The sequence below is a fragment of the Molossus molossus genome, unplaced genomic scaffold, assembly GCF_014108415.1.
Source record: "Molossus molossus isolate mMolMol1 unplaced genomic scaffold, mMolMol1.p scaffold_m16_p_6, whole genome shotgun sequence".
Taxonomy (NCBI): Eukaryota; Metazoa; Chordata; class Mammalia; order Chiroptera; family Molossidae; genus Molossus; species Molossus molossus.
Window position 1 is genome coordinate 113,036,685 of NW_023425399.1, and position 18,523 is coordinate 113,055,207.

Sequence of the window (18,523 nt, forward strand, 5' to 3'; positions counted from 1 at the left end):
TATTATGGGCAAATTCCATTTTACTTGCCCAGAGTGCCAAGCTACATAGTTTTATTGACAGTGACCACTCTCTGTTTCCTCCCCATCACAAAGGGTTAAAACTTAAGGGAACTTGGAATTATGTGGGGCAGAGGTTCTTAAATTAGCAGCATCAGTATCACCAGGGAAGTAGTTGGAAATGAATGTCTCGGGCCTCACCCCAGACTGACCAAATTGGCAAGTCTAGGGGCAGAGCCCAAGAGTCTGTGTTCAGAAACCCCTTTGGGTGATTCTGATGAAGGCTTCAATTTAGTAACTTCACCTCCTTTTATCCAATTTTGTGAGTGACAAGAAAATACAATTACTGGCCCAGGCCGGTTTGGCTCAGCGGTTAGAGCGTCGGCCTGCGGTCCAGAGAGACCCGGGTTCGGTTCCCGCTAAGGGCATGTGCCTCGGTTGCAGTTTGTCCCCGGCCCTGGTTGGTCGTGCAGGTGGCAGCCACTCGATGTGTCCCTTTCACATCGATGTTTCTCTCTCTCTCTCTCTCTGTTCCTCTCTCTCCCTTCCACTCTACCTAAACAAAAAATGGAAAAATGTCCTCGGGTGAGGATAAAAAAAAAAAAAAAAAAGAAAATACTATTTCTGGACCGAAAAGTCAGAAGGAACCTCAGATCTCCTGATTTCCTTGAGAAATTCTCCTGCCATTCATCAAGATCAAAGAGATGTTTATTGAACATCTCCATTGTGAAATACAACCAAGTTTCTGTCTTCATAGAGCATACCTCCTAGCAGAGGAGGCACACGGGGAAAGCATACATGGACTGTGTAGGTATGGAAAGTCAAGGGGTGACCATTCTGACACGAAAATGAAGCCAAGAGAAAGTAGAGAGAATGAAATGTTACAGTGGTCCAAGAGGCACACTCTGTGCAGGTCACTTTGTGTTTTCTGTTCCAGTTGCATGTTCTCCCTCACCGTTTCTATGTTGGGAAGAGGGGCCAGAGGAGGCTGGGTGGAGAGACCCCAGGGAGACAGGAAGACACAGACGATGACCCAGAGCTCGATGACCTTGAGAAAATCAGTTGTAATATAGGCATTAGAACTGTCCCTGACCACCGAATGCTCGGCCGGTCGGCCCTGGAGAAGAGAGCAAACTCCATCAGAATGGTATCTTAGCAACACTCCCAACAGAGTCTACCAGTAGGACTCTGACCAAGGTGAGTCCTGACCCTGGCGCCCGACATGACCAGTAGGGGTCGCTCAAGCCTCCAGTTGCTACCAGCGAAAACTGAAAGATGCTCCTCCTTTGGCCTCCCCTTACAAGGCTATTGGGAGAGTACAGTAAAACGATGTGTCTAAAACTACACTGAAAACGAAATGTTACACGCACGGTATAAGGGAGCTTTTCATTTACCATCATTAGTGTTTGTATCGGAGAATGTCAGCCTGTTGGTAGCAAGGAATGTTCTTACGGGACATGGGCTTTTGGCAGGATCATATCACCAGGAGTCAGTTCTTGGACCTCAGCTGCTTTTGTGCGTTCCGTGTGTGTCTTGATTTTAACGCGTCACTCCGTCGAAGCCATGTCGTTATCTTAGTCTTAGGGTTATAGCCATGGATTTCAGCATGTATTCTTCCCAATGGGTAAAGTGTGAAGGAAGCGGGGGAAAAAAAGTCTAGATAAAAATATTTCATTGACACAATTTTTCAAAACTTCTAAAACGCAGCTGCTCATCAAACAAGCAATAGCCGCTTACAATTCTGCGATTCCCGCTGTGAGAAAGTGTGAGCCGTGTCGTGCCCAGAAACCCGCTACAGTCTGTCCATTGCAGCACCTCCAATCCCAGGGACTGACTGGGATTTGGGGCAGTGATCTTTTTTTTTTTTTCTTTCTATATTGATTTTAGAGAGAGAGGAAGGGAGAGGGAGAGAGAGAGAAACATGGATGAGAGAGAACATCGATTGGCCGCCTCCTGCATGCCCCCCACTGGGGATTTGGTCCACAACCTGGGCATGTGCCCTGACCAGGAATCGAACCAGTGACCTCTTGGTGTATGGATCAATGCTCAACCACTGAGCCACACCAGCCGGGCTCGGACAGTGATCTTAACCACCATCTCCACACTAACACCCAAATATCAAGGACTTGAATGAACAAAAATTATTGTGCTTTCTAGTTTCTGCTACCAAAAATATATATGTATTTATATATTTATATATATGCATATGTATGTATATATATATGTACACAAACTTAATGAGACTCTCTAAAGTAGTGATTGTCAGTAGAATGTCAAAGGCAGAATACCATGCATAATTATGCACATCATTGATGAATTTTTTTTCCCAATGGTACACACTTTAGTGCACACAAAGCAAGAATCGAGCCACCTCTGTGCATGGATTAGCTCCATAAGGTGCAGAGATTAGCACAAAAGGATGAAGAATAGGGGACATTTAACCTTAAATTTACTATTTTTATATCTCTTCCCACTCAGAGATTTAAAGTTGTGCAAAATTGTCAATTTAAACCTACAGATGCAATATATAAACACACCAGAACCTATCATTAGTTGCTAAACTATAAAACCAAATCATTTGTAAATACTAAAGTAGCATAACCATTGGCCATTCATTTATTACATTGCCACCTGTTTGTCGGTAAAATCAAGTGTGAACCATCTTGTGAAACTTGCCCATAGTGGTCATTTTAGAATCATGAGACAAGTCAGGAGCGAAAGTGATCAATAAAGCAGAGAATGTCTGATTGTCGACCAGTTTCGCAAAGCCCCTGCACCGGCTCCGGTGCAGCTGTTTCTCCACTGGCGTCCCACGTCCGCTGCGAACGGTATTCTAAACACGCTGCGGCCGCATCTTCTCGTTCAGGCCACTGTCGGGGGACCGACGGCAACTGTCTCAACAAAAGAACTCTGATGAGAGATGCATCCCCGGCGGATCCACTCCCGAACCTTAACCAGCACAGCTTGCAAGCTGTTTACCCTGTAACCTCTTTATTTTCTGTCTTGACAACACCCCATTGTGGTGGAGCAGTTGACTCTCGGAGTAATTTGAGGGGCAGCAGAGCTTCCAGAACAATCATCCATACTGAGAATTAAAGCGCACCTCCCTCCTCTCCACAACACCTCGGCTGGGATAAAAGCTTCGTTCTGAGACCGCAGGAATCGCTTATTTTCTCTGCTTCATGTTTGGCCTAAAATAAATGCTTCTTTCTTCCCTGTGAAAATCAAATGAGCTTCTCTGATTTTCTTCCCATTTCATCTCTGTGTGTGGACAGCATGTTACTCTTTAAAAAAAATCATCTGAAGATAAGACATTCCCCGTGAAAACAATAACAGCAACAAAATCTGCCTTATAACAAATAATTTGGACGCCTGTACTCAGGTGACTGGACCGTCATTACCGGAAACTCATTGTGATTAATCAAGTTTGAGTGGTAAGAGGGCCAGTTACCTATTTTATGTTCTCTAGTGAGAACATTGTACACATTCATTCTTTCTTGTATATCATGAAGTTATCAGCTCTCTTTACGAAACTGTCCTATTGGTCACTATCATGTGAATTATTTCATGAGACATGATAAGTATTTCAGAGAAGAGAGGATTTCACTGAAACTTAGCAGACACTTACAAAATAATGAGTAAAGGTAAAAACCAAGAAAAATTGGAAGGCACTAACTACCCTTTGTACAGGAGCCGTTAAATATCATTATTTATTAACATTGTCAAGAGCAGTTAAGGATGTTAGATCCCACCCCTGTGTGCGAGCTAGCAAGTTAGCTTGCCACGTACAGGTCAGCGGACCCTGGCAGGGAGACAGGGCCTCCTGGGTCGGAGTCAAAGGCATTTTATGACTCACGGCAACAGCATTGCCCAGGGTACCAGTGGTTATGTTGGTTTCCTGAGCCCCGATTCCCACAGGGAGGTGCAAAGAGGGTCTGGTGAGACCTTCACATGAAGTAGGTTGTGTCATGGGAGAGGAACCACAAGGTTAGGGAACCCCAATATTTTATAATGGGCATTTGTCCCCAAGGGAGCCATTATCTTTACTGTACTGGACACGAACAAATCTTCCCTTGTGCTCCAGAGGAATACTCCATCTCCATGTGCCCAGGCTGTTTGCTCTGCACACGTCCTTGAAGGTAATCCGTCACTGCTGCTCACGAAACATGCAGAGCTGCGGGAGGCTCCGGGAGGATGTTCTCCCGCAAACCTTCTCCACACAGGTCTTCCTTCTGCATTTTCTCCCTGAGCCCACATCTGCTGAGATTTTTAAAGCCCTTTAAATTGGTACATTTGTCGAGTCAGCATATTGTAATGACGCTAAAAAAAAAAACCACCACATTTCCTTATTCTCATATTTATATCCGTAGCATATGTTAGACAATCAGATTAAGCCTTACATTATTTAAATGCTCATTTTAAAAAGGACTGTCATTTTCCCATTAGCCAGGACCAGGCCACATCATTACTTTGATTCACTAGATAATGACTGACCTCAGAGACATGCAAGGCAACCTCCGGAGAGCGCACTTCCCTGATGTTCTGTGCTCTCTGTGCACGGAGGAGTGAGCTGCTCCATGCATTTCTTCGCATCATGGTTTCATTCGTCAATATTTACTGAGCGCCTGCGGTGAGCCTGCAATTTACAAGGCTCCAAAGACACAAAAGTAAATAAGCTTCCTCTTCTCAAGTTCAATGTAAGCTCCTCGAAGAGACACAAAGTAAAGAGATAAGAGTGTGGCTCCTGGCTCCGGCTGGGGAGGAGGGTGGAAAACTATGTAAGGTTTCCTGGGTGAATTAAATAAAAAATAAAAAATAGGAATGTGCCTGGTAAGAGTTGTGCAAATGAGCATTTGGGTGGCATTCCGAGCAGGGGAAGAAGCCGGTGTCACAGTTCAGAGAGCTCGCTTTCTCCGGGACTCGCAGGGGGCATGGAATGGGGCGCTCAGAGCAGAGGGTGTGAGGGAGAACCTGGGAGGAGAGGAGGCTGGAAGAGCAGGCACAGTCCTGGGCCCTTAGGGGAGCACCAACGTACTGCATCTTAGGAAAGAGTTTCGGGGTAGCGGTCTGGTCAGAAGGGAGGCCTGGCGCGTTTGTCTTGAAACCATCTCCGTAAGCAAAGTTCTCACGTAGATTTTTATTGGAGAGGAGTACAGCTGATGGATTCTGTACATCAGGGTTAAGAAAAGAACTCCCCTACCCTTCGCACCACCGTGGGGAACTTGAACTCCTAGGGAGCTGGCCTGCATCCTGCAAGGGCATAAGGGAGGGACCACCCCGTGCTCAGCATCACTCTGGCAACGAGCAGATTACGGGAAGGCGGACACCGTTGTTAGGAGAACCAGCTGGGTGGCAACAGTCACAACCCCGATGATAAATTCAAGGACGAGGTGGTGAGCACGAGGTAGAGGTGGGTTCAAGAGGTTTTAAGGAGGTGAAATCTACAGGGTGCCGACTGACAGCTGGAGGGAGAGGAGGGAAAAGCAGAAGACAGTGGCTCCTGTCCTTGGACCGGGCTGAGGTTGACAGGTGCCATTCGGGAACTCGGGTGAGGAAAGAAGGGGAGCTCAGTGTGCAAGGGTCGCTTCTCCCTGATAGACACGGTGTGGTTTCCTGGTCCTTCTCTCTCATTCAACTGAAGAATGCCAAGTTGGAGAGGCACAAAGGTTTCATTCAACTTGAAAGCCTTGCATTCTCTGTCTATGGGTGGTAGAGAACATTGCCTAACCAAGAACCCCAAGGCAGCCTGCCCCAACCTCTCCATTTGGACGGGGGGGTCTTCATTTAGCCGACCCTTATTGTTTAGTAAATTAAACAATATCCAGATAAATTTCAAATGCAAGGCAAGCAAATTGGAGGTCCTGATACAATAGAGTGGGCTTTGGTCTGTCCGTCGGTTACGTGACATTATCTAACTTGATCTTTACAAAGCCGGGGCCGTTACTGGAACTCTTGTCATTGTCAAGTAAAGAGGGACCTGACGCTTAAGGTTCAGTCAGGACTCAAGTCTGTCCCCTCTGACTCATGGTTTTAACACTTTCTTCTGTTCCCATCCAGTTTCTTTGCACAGTTTCTAAAAGGTGCACTACCGGGCTACCTCAGCCTTGCTCCTGAACCTGCTGACATCATGTAGGTTGTTTACTATGACAGCCTCGCTCGAGTCGTAAGGCGCATGGAGTCTGTAAGTGTCGTCTCAGCAGAGCTCATGGTCCCATCCGTCGTCCGCCAGGCATTTCCTTCCTAACTGGAGACACACATTTCTTACGCCTCTGAGCTTTCTCTCCAATTTGCTTTCTAAAAATCACATTTCTAATTTCCTCCAGATTGAGGGCCATAGGAGGGCCGGTTGGATGGGGCCAAATCCATATAAACTATACCAAACTCCTCGGGCCAACTCTCTGTGGCACTCTACTAACATTAGTGGAGTGCTCTATTTACTGGGTAAATAATAATAGTACCCTACTTACGGGGGACCGACTACAAGTAACATCCTGTGCTGGACGCTTTAAATACACCATCTGATTAAATGCTCACACGTTAGGGTCCAGGCTCATTCTGTAGGTAACTTCGCCGAAGCTTGGAGAGGCGCCAGGGAACACCGGGTGGCGTTCAAGGAGTTCTAGCTGGAGGGGGACGAGCCTGCCTTCAAACCAAACCTGTCTGCCTCTCGAGCCGCGACTCGTAATGATGCACAGCTCAGCTGAATGTTCTCAGAATGTACACCTGTACTTGAAACACTAATACAGAAATAATACACTGAAAACTCAACTATAGGATAAGCGCAAACAGATTCTTTATGTTTGGGGCCAACACCTGTTTTTGTTTTTGTTTTCGATCTGTTTGGAAAGGCTGTGAGAGAGGGAGACACGGGAGAGGAAGGGCGAGCCGAGAAGCAGGGTGTTCCTTCCCTTGTCCCTGTGTCCCCCACCCGGCCCTCCTCCTCCTCCGTCCCCAGCACCCGGCCCTCCTCCACCTCCATCCCCAGCACCCGGCCCTCCCCCGGCTCCGTCCCCAGCACCCGGCCCTCCTCCACCTCCGTCCCCAGCACCCGGCCCTCCTCCACCTCCGTCCCCAGCTCCCGGCCCTCCCCCGGCTCCGTCCCCAGCACCCGGCCCTCCTCCACCTCCGTCCCCAGCACCCGGCCCTCCTCCACCTCCGTCCCCAGCACCCGGCCCTCCTCCACCTCCGTCCCCAGCACCCGGCCCTCCTCCACCTCCGTCCCCAGCACCCGGCCCTCCCCCGGCTCCGTCCCCAGCACCCGGCCCTCCTCCACCTCCGTCCCCAGCACCCGGCCCTCCCCCGGCTCCGTCCCCAGCACCCGGCCCTCCTCCACCTCCGTCCCCAGCACCCGGCCCTCCCCCGGCTCCGTCCCCAGCACCCGGCCCTCCTCCGGCTCCGTCCCCAGCACCCAGGGCGCCTGCTGTGTGGCTCAGTGGCTCCTCTTCCTCACTAAGAGATGCTTTCGTCATCATTTCATTGGGTTTGTGTTTGGAATGAGCTATTTTTTTTTTTTATTGACATTTTAAGTCAAAACATATGTGACGCAAGATCAAAAGTCACCATCGTTAGATGATGGTGCTACCAATCTGACCTGGCACTTGTGTGTCTCTGACCAAAGCTAAGAAAGTGGAACATGTACTCACCTTAGGCTGACTGAAGTAAAAATATAATTTCCTTCAAAATGTTAAACAAAAAAATTGTTCTCTGACCACGTCAAGCCCACCCACCCCCGCGGTCATGACCCCTAGCTGACCTCAGATAGCGGCTTAGTGAGGAGGTGTCCCGGACCACGCGCTGGCGGTCACGTAGACTGAGTCTCTGCAGGACTGAATGTCACCAAGTGTTAGAGGAGTTAAACTCCGGATTGCATTCTTTTGGACTTGGTGTCAGAAAATGACAAATGACTGTTGAACTTCAACTGCTCTTATACTTTTAAAAGCTCTCTATTTAAGCCATTTTCCTAAATCTGCTTTTAGTGTTTTTTGATGCTTATTTTTCCACTTTTCAAGGTCTCTAATGTATTTCCATATATAGGATAGAAAAGAAGATAAGCTAATATGTTTCTCTAAGGGGCTAGTCAAATTTTCCTATATCCGAATTTTTAAAAATTGGATGGAATTTATACAGACTTATGTAGGCATAGAGGCACATAAGGCTTAAGCAAACATAAACCTTGTGTCTTTGACGTAGCTAATATTTAGGAAATTTTGATTTTTCTATGATTTACCAATTTACATTAAGTCAATGTTATTAATTACATAAACATAAGTGGTTTGCATGAACATAGTCGTAGTTTCCACAGCAGGAGTGAGCACAGAGTGAACCTAGTGACGCTAGCCAACTCATCATCTGGACACATCCAAGAACAATCCAGATGGTCCCTGACGACTTTCTAAGATTTAATATCCTAGTCTATTAAATGACTGCTAAATATAAAAATAAACACTCACAACCAACATTTCTGACTTTCACAACTCCGAAATGGAAGTAAAACATCTAAAGAGATATAGACTCTTGGGAAAAAAAATAAATAGTGACTATCCATATTCTCATAGTCAAGTAATATGAAATACAAATAACTCATATCATCCTGTGCATTTTCGAAACCCAAGAAAACTGTGTGAAATGAAAAGGGAAAAAAAGAGTTTGGGACAGTATGGATGGACCTTGAGGGTATTATGCTCAGTGAAATAAGTCAGACAGAGAAAGACAAATACTTTATGATTTCGCTTATATGTGGACTCTAAGGAACAAAATAAATAAAATTGAAACGGACTCACAGATGCAGAGAGCAGACAGGTTGTCGGAGGGAGGGGTGGGGGCCGGGTGGAGAAGGTGAAGAGACGGAGAAGTACAGATCAGTGGTCACAGAACAGTCACGGGATGTAAAGTACTGCACAGGGAATAGAGTCAGTAATATCATAATAACTGTGTACAGTGCCAGGCGGGTACTGGAAATACTGGGGGACCACTTTGTAAAGTACATGATTGTCTAGCCACCCTGCCGTACACCTGAAATTAATTCAGAATAACATTAAAGGCGAACTGTAATTGAAAAATTAAATTTAAAAAACGAGAAAAGGTATGAGACTTGCTTGTGCCAGTACCTCTGGAACATGTTTCGTTGGCACACCGCGCCCTTCTCCTGGACCACAGTGCTAGGCCGGGGTACAGCTGCCCGCCTGGGACCAGGGAGACTTGCACCCAGGTGCCTAAGAGGGAGAGGGAGAGCGACCAGGTGCATTAAATACATTTCCATGTTACCGGCGAGACCACGAGACCTCGGTTCTTATCTTCTTGAAGAAAAGATTTCAATCAAGAGCCAAAGTCCAGCAAAGCCAGCAAGAATGTATTGGCTGCAGCAATACCCACTCAGGAGAGTGGAACAGGAGGGCGGAGCGGAAGCCACAGGAGACCCAGGCGGGGCTGCTTCAGCTGGCTGGGAAGTCAGAGAAAAGGGGCCCTGGAGACAGGTTCAGGGGGTGAGCCCGGGACCAGTTGCCACTGCCCACTGCTCCCCTGGCTGCAAGTCTCATGGGGTCTCTAGAGGGCAGAAGGGAGAGGGAATGCGGTGGGCATGCTCCCCTGGGGGAGAGCGGATGCTGGGTCCTCTGGGTCCAGGGTGTTTCTCTCTCTCCTGCAGGTGAGAAGCTTAGGGGAGGTCTCGGGGGAGGGTGTCAGTAGATTAGTCATCAGCTTTCCAGGTGCGTTCTTTCAGGGCGTGGTCTGCGCTGATTGGCCTGAGCCTGGCAGGGGTCAGTGTGCAGTGCAGCTGGTCCAGAGGCCACGGTCTGGTTTTGCTGCTTTTCTGGGCCTGGAGCTGAAACACAGCTGAAGCCTAGATGTTATCTCTGGGGGGGAGGCAGGGGGTCTAAACCACATGACCTGAAATGTTAGGTCTCCAAACCCAATGACCGGGATATGCTAGGGGAGGAAAGGTCGCCCCAGGGTGACCTTTTTTCCCATTTGGCCCCTTGCTAGGCACCTGGGCTTTCTGGCCTGGTGACCTTGTGTACCTGGCCCATCTCCCTTGCTCTGCTCATGCCTGTGCCTAGAACATGCAAAAGGGACCCTCTGACCCTCTGGCACAGTGTGCCAGGACATTTCAACAACCAGTCTCATCATGAGCCAGGCTCTCTGCCGCTGCCCTGGGACTAGATCCGACCAGGAGTCACCTGGCGAGTGCTGGGGCTGGCCTCGGGGGCTGTGCTCTCTGTCCCTCCACAGGTCTCCAGTGAACTCTGTACAGGTGGCATGACGTTGCAAAATGACAATTATTCCAAACAGACCTTTTTTAGCCTTTGACACGAGTACGTAAATACGAAAAATAACCGATGAAACCTATTTCAGTCTCCCACACAGTGCGAGTAAAATAAAAATAATTAGTTAAAAAGTTAAAACTGGCCCTGGCCGGTTTGGCTCAGCGGTTGGAGCGTCCACCTGCGGTCCAGAGAGACCCGGGTTCGGTTCCCGCTAAGGGCATGTGCCTTGGTTGCAGTTTGTCCCCGGCCCTGGTTGGTCGTGCGGGTGGCAGCCACTCGATGTGTCCCTTTCACGTCGATGTTTCCCTCTCTCTCTCCCTTCCTCTCTCTCCCTCCCACTCTATCTGTACAAAAAAATGGAAAAACGTCCTCGAGTGAGGATAAAAAAATAAAAAATATAAAAAAAAGTTAAAACTGCCCGGCCCGTCTGGCTCAGTGGATTGAGCGTGGTCCCCTGGACCGAGAGGTCCTGGTTGGATTGCCGGTCAGGGCATCTGCCTGGGTTTCGAGCTCAACCCCCAGTAGGGGGCATGCAAGAGGCAGCTGATCGATGTTTCTGCCTCTCTCTCTAAAAAAATAAGAACATATATATTTTTGTTAAGTTAAACTAACAAGGGGTTAAGTTGATGACTTTCATTGCTGCCTACTGGGTAGAATAACACAATGCCTAATAAGGACTTTTCAACCTGCCTAGAAAAGGAACTTGGATTTATCGCAGCAGTTTCTCATCAGATGTAAATGTTATAAGAATCCCTCTTTGTTCTAAAGGCTTTGACTCCATTTTCCTGAACGTCAGATCTCTTCTTTATCTGGATGTTTTGGATACTAATAGAAACACATTACAGCACACACTCTCCAGGAGGGCTACTAACCAGAAAATTGTCTCGGTTTCAAATTCCCAGGCTCTGAAATGACTGCATTGCCTCTTGATTATATAATTCAGAACCTAGAATGCTGAGTTTATTTATACTGAGAAGGACTTGTAGATCTTTCTCGATGAGAATGAACTTCCATCTGGGATTTTCAGAATGTTTTTCAGGTCTCTGAAAAATCAACTGAACCTGTTATTAGAAGGGAAAACTCGAGGCAAATTTCTACAGAGAATGAAATGAAAAATCAGATCTCTGTCGAGTACTAAGCAAATTTTTGACACATATCCTCAAGCTTATTTCAGAAATCCTGAGACCAAATGCAAGCTTAACCTTGTATCTACTGCAGAATAAAACTGCTACATTATATGAAAACCAGACAGTAAATTTTTTTATTAATGTTCCTCCTATTTAGTCTAACTTTTATTAACATTGTTTCCAAAATTTTATAACTGGATCCTTGAAAATAGCAATGAACTGTAGTTCAAAAAACATATGAATTGTTCATTATGTATCATTTCCCCATCCCTCTGGTTGGTCAACATTGATGAACTTTTATTTCATGTATTCTCTACTCATACAATGTTTCAAACTAGATCATTTCATTTTATTGGCTGGCACAGATTGCATATGAACCCCACAATTATTCAAATGAATTCTGCTAACAGTGAAGAGTTTCGCCAAGTTTTACAAAGAGATCGCAGTTGCAGAAAATGAATATCCCATTAGGTAATTAGAATACGAGAGAAATTAAATGCAAACAACAGGAATAAATGAATGCTACATCAAACGGAATAGCAAATATAAGACTTTTTATTCTAGACAATTTATGAAATAGTATTAAAGATGTAATTCTGTGTAAATGAAGCCATTTTTAAGGCAAATTGAAGTATTTTAGACTGCATTGTGTAATTAAGGTTAAATGAGGTCACGCGGGTGGGACGTGGATTCCACGGGGAGGCCCCAGGAAATCGCATGTGAGTCCGAAGGGAGAAGGCGCCGTCCACCGGCCGAGGAGAGTTCTCCGGAAACCACCTGGACCTCAGCCGTCCACCTGGAGACTCTGAGAACCCCGACCGCTGGGGAAGCCCCCAGCCCCTGGCACCTGGTTAGGGAGCTTGAGCAGACCAGGGGGGCGTTTCACTTCCTTGAATGGCGTTTGGTTCTTGGACAACACGGTCACCATTTGAGAGACACTCCGAGCAAGCCTCCAGGAGCGGGCTGTGCAAACTGCTCTTTCTCCCCTGGAGCTGGGGCTGGAGAAGTTCACGTGCGCTTTGTGTTCAGCACACCTGGGGGGACAGGCAGCAGGGGGGGGCAGTGCTCTGGGTGCAGCGTCCAGCAGACCGAGGTCTGGCTCAGGCTCAGGGCGTCATCAACCCCCGCACGCTCAGCTGTGTCTGTGACATGCCCGAGGGTGTGCAATCCCACCTTGCGGAACCGACGTGAGGATTTTTAACGTGACGTCTCTGAGGCACTTAGCCTAGGGTTGGCATGAGCACACGCTTAACGAACAGGGTTGTGATATCACGGCCGCTCTCTCTCTCTCTCTGGGTTGAAGCTGTGATCTTTCTATTCCCCGTTGGCTCAAGTGCCGAACCTGAGCCTCGGTACCCGCAACAGATCCATCCAAGGGTCGTCAAAGGACTGGGATTTCGGGAGCACCCTCAGGAGCGCACAGAGATCAAACCCAGTCTGGTTTGAGCTGTAATTACAATGACCTGAGTCGAATCAAGCACAGCTTCTGGAGATGTTGACAGTGAGCCTGGCATTTCTCAGCACACCGACCGGAGGGCAGGTTACTGCGAACACACTAGGCAGTCCCAGCACACTTCTACCCCACAGAAACCTCGTGCACCGAGCGCCCCCAGACCTCTGTGGCCACCCCAGGTGTCCATCCTTCAGTCAGGTCGGACCATCACCCTCTGCTCTCTCCTCTCCAGCACCCCGTCCTCTCCCCAGAGCCCCCGAGACCATTGATTCCACCTGTTGATAACCCCAAGTTCTGTGCGTTGATCCGCCCAATTTCCTCCAGAAACCAACTCCTTTGCGTGTTTTCTGTCAAGAGCACAGCCGGTGTTAATCAGTGTAGAAAACCAGAGGGATGAGCGTAGGGCCCCCCGGGCAGCACCGCACTCAACTGCCCGGGAAGGAGGGGGTACGTGGAAGGTGCTGTTCTTCGAAGTGTGATGTACGTCTCCGGTCCCGCGTGGTAACTCGGTTATTTTCTACCGCCCTGGGTGCCTTCTGGTTTACCGCTGGTTTGAATCCTTCGTGACACAGCAGCCAAGACTGACCTTCACGGCGAGGGGACGCCCCTTCTCGGCACGTGGATGCTTCCATTGCCGGGGCTGGGAGAAGTCACGTCTGCTAGGGTGATCCAATGTCGGAACATCTCTGGAGCCGATGTAGTTCCTTCTTGATGGAACAGAACTGTGCTCCTCAGCCTTGTGTACACACGGGGGAGGGGGAAGGGAGAGGGAGGGGGAGGGGGAGGGGAGGGGAGGGGAGGGGAGGGGAGGGGAGGGGAGGGGAGGAAGTGTCACCTCGGAGCGCACATGCAGCTGCCAGGTAACTACAAGGTGCTGTCTTCCCAGATGCCAGTGTTATCTGAACAGATGGGCAGAAAGTATTATTTTCTATTCAAACAACAATGAAAAGACCATGAAGTAGAAACCAAAATTCAAAAGGCATTTTAACAAAGTTGTTCCGTTTTTGTTTTGTTTTTTAATCCTCACCCGAGGACATTTTTTCCTTTTTCCTTTTTTTTTTTCTCGTTCTTATTGTTTCAATAGAGTGGGAGGGACAGAGAGAGAGAGATTTACGTGAAAGGGACACATTGAGTGGCTGCCTCCCGCACAACCTCAACCAGGACCTGGGACGAATTGCAACCAAGGGACATGCCCTTGACCGGAATCAAACCCGTGACTCATTGGTCCCCAGGGGTTCGCTCTAACCGCTGAGCCAAACCGGCCAGGGCCTGAGGATATTTTTCTATTTTTCTTCAGATAGAGTGGGAGGGAGGGAGGAAGGGAGAGGGAGAGAGAGAAACAGAAAGAGAGGGAGAACCATCAATGTGAGACACATCAACTGGCTGCCTCCCACACCACCCGGACCAGGGCTGAAGACGAACCTCAACTGAGGTATGAGCCCTTGGCTGAGATCGAACCCAAGACTCTCGGTCCTCCTGGCGACGCTCGACCTGCTGAGCCAAACCGGAGGGCAAGTTGTTGCTTTTCCATTACAGTACCCCCGGGTCCTTAGGGTGCACGTCACCTCACCTGTGCTCGGGGTGAGCTGAAGGGGGTGTTCTCCGTTACAGTACCCCTGGGTCCTTAGGGTGCACGTCACCTCACCTGTGCTCGGGGTGAGCTGAAGGGAATGTTCGGGAAGCATTTAAACAGAGTCTCTCATACCTGAACAGGCCCGTTCCTGCAAGGTTTTCATTTAAGCCGCGAAGCTGATTTGTGTTTTGTTTTGTTTGTTTTGATCAACAGCACCTAAGGGCATAATTCAAATGAATGTTGAGAAAAAGACTTATTTCTCTCTTTTGTTCTCATATTCATCATTGCCCAAACCAAACGGCCTTCACGGGTACAGTTCCCTGAGGTGTGTTCTTTTTGTGGTAAGTTTTAAATGGCACCACTTGTGAACTGGAGAGCAGTGGCCGAGGTAAGAAAGTCCTAATGTAACCTCCGGTGAGACCGGAATGCTCGTGGGGGAAATGAAGACGGCATCGGTGACCCTGCAGCAGAACCAAGTTCCAACCCTGCCGGGGTGAGGACCAGGCCCGGCCGTGGTGGCGAAGGACGGATACGGAGCAGTGACGACGGCGTGCAGGCCCGGGCCTTCCGTACAGAGCGTACGGCAGAGAACGAACATCCATGGGGCCCTACAGCCCAAGGTGTCTTCCTAGGTGTTTCCTTTCATCCTCAAACACCCGGAGAAAGATGGTCTCTCCACGTAGGCAAATACAGCACACGGGGTGGTAGAGCCGGGAGGACTCATGTCCCTGCGTTTCAGTCCAAGGCGGAGACTCATGTCCCTGCGTTTCAGTCCAAGGCGGAGACTCATGTCCCTGCGTTTCAGTCCAAGGCGGAGGCGTGTGACCCCGCGGAGCCCTGCTCTGACCCTGCGGAGCAGGGCTGTGTGCGTCCTTCACCCCCTGCGCACTGGTGTCCCCCCGTGTCTGACGACCCCTCCCAGAGCAGCCTGTGAACCCTGTAAAGTCCAGGACCACGCTTCCCATGACTCTGTCTCCGCTGTGGGGTTTTGAACTGTTTAAGCAGATGTTTGGCGAATACTGGTTGCATGAGCAAACTTTTGCAGCCAAGGCGCTAGGATGAAGCAACTACGTGTGCACAGGGAGAGACGTCGTGTGCACCTGAAGCCTTAGTGTTCAGCCCACAAGCACCAGGAACTAAAAGTAAGGTACAGCATACTCTCTTTCAGAGCGTTCTCGTTTTAAAAATAATAACAGGATGAAACCAAGGCCAGGAATATAGTCTTCATATTAGAATTTCTTCCTGATTTATGCTCATAAGTGCCCGCATCTCCACTTGGAGGAACTGAATTATCATGTAGCCAGTGGTAAGATCAAGGGGGCACAGGGAGGAACGGCCCGCGTCCCTCTTCTCCCTGGTCCGCTCGTGATGAGTCTTCACTGTCGCTCACAATATTTTCACAGTAAGAGGTTCCACCAGCTGACCTCGCTTTGGGTACCCAGTTCCTTCGCATTTCCCCCCTGCGTCCCAAGCCGCAGACGCTGCAAGGAAAACACACCTGCTGATGAACCGCTCTAAGTGCACGACCTTGCGAAGGACGGTGCTGCCTGAGGACCTGGCCAGATGGTCCATGTTTCCGTGGACAGACTGCTCCCTGGAGCCTCGCCCAGGCCAGAAACAAACACGAGGAGCCCCAGCTATAGCTCCCCCTGTGGGTGAAATGGCACCGTGAGCGGCGGAGCACGCTGGGCCTGTCTCCTCTCCCACCAAGCTCATCCGCTGGAATCTAACGATGAGATCATCCTCATTCCCAACGAGGAAGAATTATTAATCACTGCTTAACACGCGGGATGGGGAGAAAGTCTGTCCGAAGCCTTGGAATACACACTTTCTCCTTACATTTTGAACATTCTGACGAGTTTTCCGCTAAACTTTTCGTATTACACCAATTTCTCATCGTGGGGGCACATCTGAACTACAAGACATAAATAAAATTTTCTAAAAATATATCTTCTATAAGGTTTCATTTTTAGGGAGCTGTGTCAGTAGCCATACCGGTTTATCACCTGGGTTAACTGGATCATGGATTGCATCAGCTCCTCACAAACCCACTAAGATAAGCCAGGGCCTCGAACGTGCTCTGTGGATGGTGTTTCCAGATAATTGGTGGTTACTGCTTGGGATCAAGTGTAGTTTGTCTACTTAGAGAGGTTTTAGGGAAGTGTGTAATTTGCTTCCGTATGCCGAAAGTGATTATAAAAGAAAGAAGTTAACAGGCTCCCCATTAAAAACAACACTGGGGGATGGGGGGCAGAGCTTGTCTGCTTCTGTTTCCAAGTTGAAGGACAGTGGAAGTTGGAGATCCTTAGGAAATGCTCCTCGCTCTCTGGATCCAGAATTGTCGACAAGACCCCCCTGGGGAGAACACGGAGCCCTGCAGGTCCCAGTTTTAGCTCATCAAGGAACAAGGCACCATTACCTGCAGGGGCAGCTCAGTAGGAGGCGTTGAGGGCTCTGATGGGTTGGTTGGTTTCTTTGCCATGTATCTTTTTGCTTTGCTGGATCTGTTTCTTAGCACAGCTCTCCCTCCTTCCTTCCTCTCCCTCCAGGGCACGGGTTTGGCTCCTCCAAGATGTCCCGTGCACAGACCTTTCCCAGCTACGCCTCGGAGCAGAGCGAAGAGACTCAGCAGCCCCTGTCCCGGTCCAGCAGCTATGGATTCAGCTACAGCTCCAGCCTCATCCAATGACACACAGAGAGCCACCACTGACCAGAGAGACAGTCTGTCCTGGACCTGCGTGCGGGCTCATGGCGCCCTCTGCCTCCTGGAAGACCAATTGCAGCAGAAGTTGAAATGGGTCGGGTCTAGCCCCAAACCCCGTGGAAGGTTCAAAACTGGAGTTCCGCATCCTTGGTTCCGTGGCTAAGTCCTTTATTTATTGAATTTCTTGGGGGGATACCTATGTTTTACAAAAATAGACTCCAAATCGTTATGAACAGTCATTTCAATATAATTCTTTGGGTCTAACCGCAGCAGCGACCTGGGCCTTGTGAACATTGCCCGCTTGGGGTTGTACAGGTTGGTGTCCTCATGGTTCAGTTCTCCCGTCTGATGACAGGGCCCGGCCTTGAGATGACCCACCAGGAGCGATGTGGCTTGGAAGGTTTTGACAGGGACAAATCCAATAAGCTCTACAAATGGCATCATAACTGGCCATATAACTAAGCCCAGTGACAATTAAGAGAACACGAAATTTAGAACACACTATTAAGTAGGGCCTTGTAGCTCTACTTGTGTGTGTGTGTGTGTGTGTGTGTGTGTGTGTGTGACAAATAGCGATATGGATTTTGCTCCATCCATCTGTATCTAACAAGTATTATCAAACTGTGCTGAGGGTGACAGGTCATGCTCACTTAAATGGTAGAAAACTGTAATTTGGTGCATTAAAATTAAGATTGTTAGGTTGAATAGCTATTTTTAAAACAGTGCTCTAAAAAATAAAAAACAGGCTTCTTATTAGCAAAAGTATTTATAGAGTCAAGTCTGCTCCCATGACAAGTGTGAGAATGTGAGAAGGGAGATGCTTTGGAGGCAAAAGAACCTGTCTAGCTGTCCTGCACATCACGTCACCGCTGCCCCTCTGCTTGGTGTTCCCTTGCGGTGACAGCGTTCCTCCCCCTTTGGCTGTCCTGCTGGGCTGCGCGGGGAGACGGGGTGTGATCACCAGCCGCCTCCACTGAATCTCAAGGAAAAAGGACTCTCAGTGAGAAATGGTTTGAGAAAGAGATGAAAATACCCTCAGAAGGAACTGAGCTACTTTGTGGCAGCAGAACAGGCTCAGGACTATAGCTAGACTGTCACACAGGCTGTTCTCGGTCAGCCATCGGGATTCGCCATTTCCCGGGAACCAGGACTTGCTGGCTTCCTTTCCTTGCGCTGGGCATCGGTTGGCTGGGATTCTGAGGACATGGATTCAATGTAATTTTTGTTCATCCTTCACGTGGATGACATGTTTTCAAGGTTTCTAGGGAAGTAGTGATTTCCATGTGAATGGAGGAAGTTTGGCTAACTCAGATCAACAACATAGACAGTTTTACCCTCACTTTTGGAGTTCAGTGGAGGAAAAATAAAAACGATTCTGCCAGTTATCCGATGCTACGTACTTAAGAT

General features: G+C 48.6%; 1 protein-coding gene across 1 annotated transcript in view; it reads left to right on the forward strand.

Annotated features, from left to right (window-relative positions):
- DOK6 (docking protein 6) overlaps positions 1-17,414 on the forward strand; it is a 229,921-nt gene extending 212,507 nt beyond the window's left edge. The window contains exon 8 of the mRNA XM_036245439.1: positions 16,962-17,414. Within this exon, the coding sequence (XP_036101332.1) occupies positions 16,962-17,101 (140 nt within the window). The 3' untranslated portion in view covers positions 17,102-17,414. The remainder of the gene's footprint in view (positions 1-16,961) is intronic.
- The last annotated feature ends 1,109 nt before the right edge of the window (positions 17,415-18,523 follow it).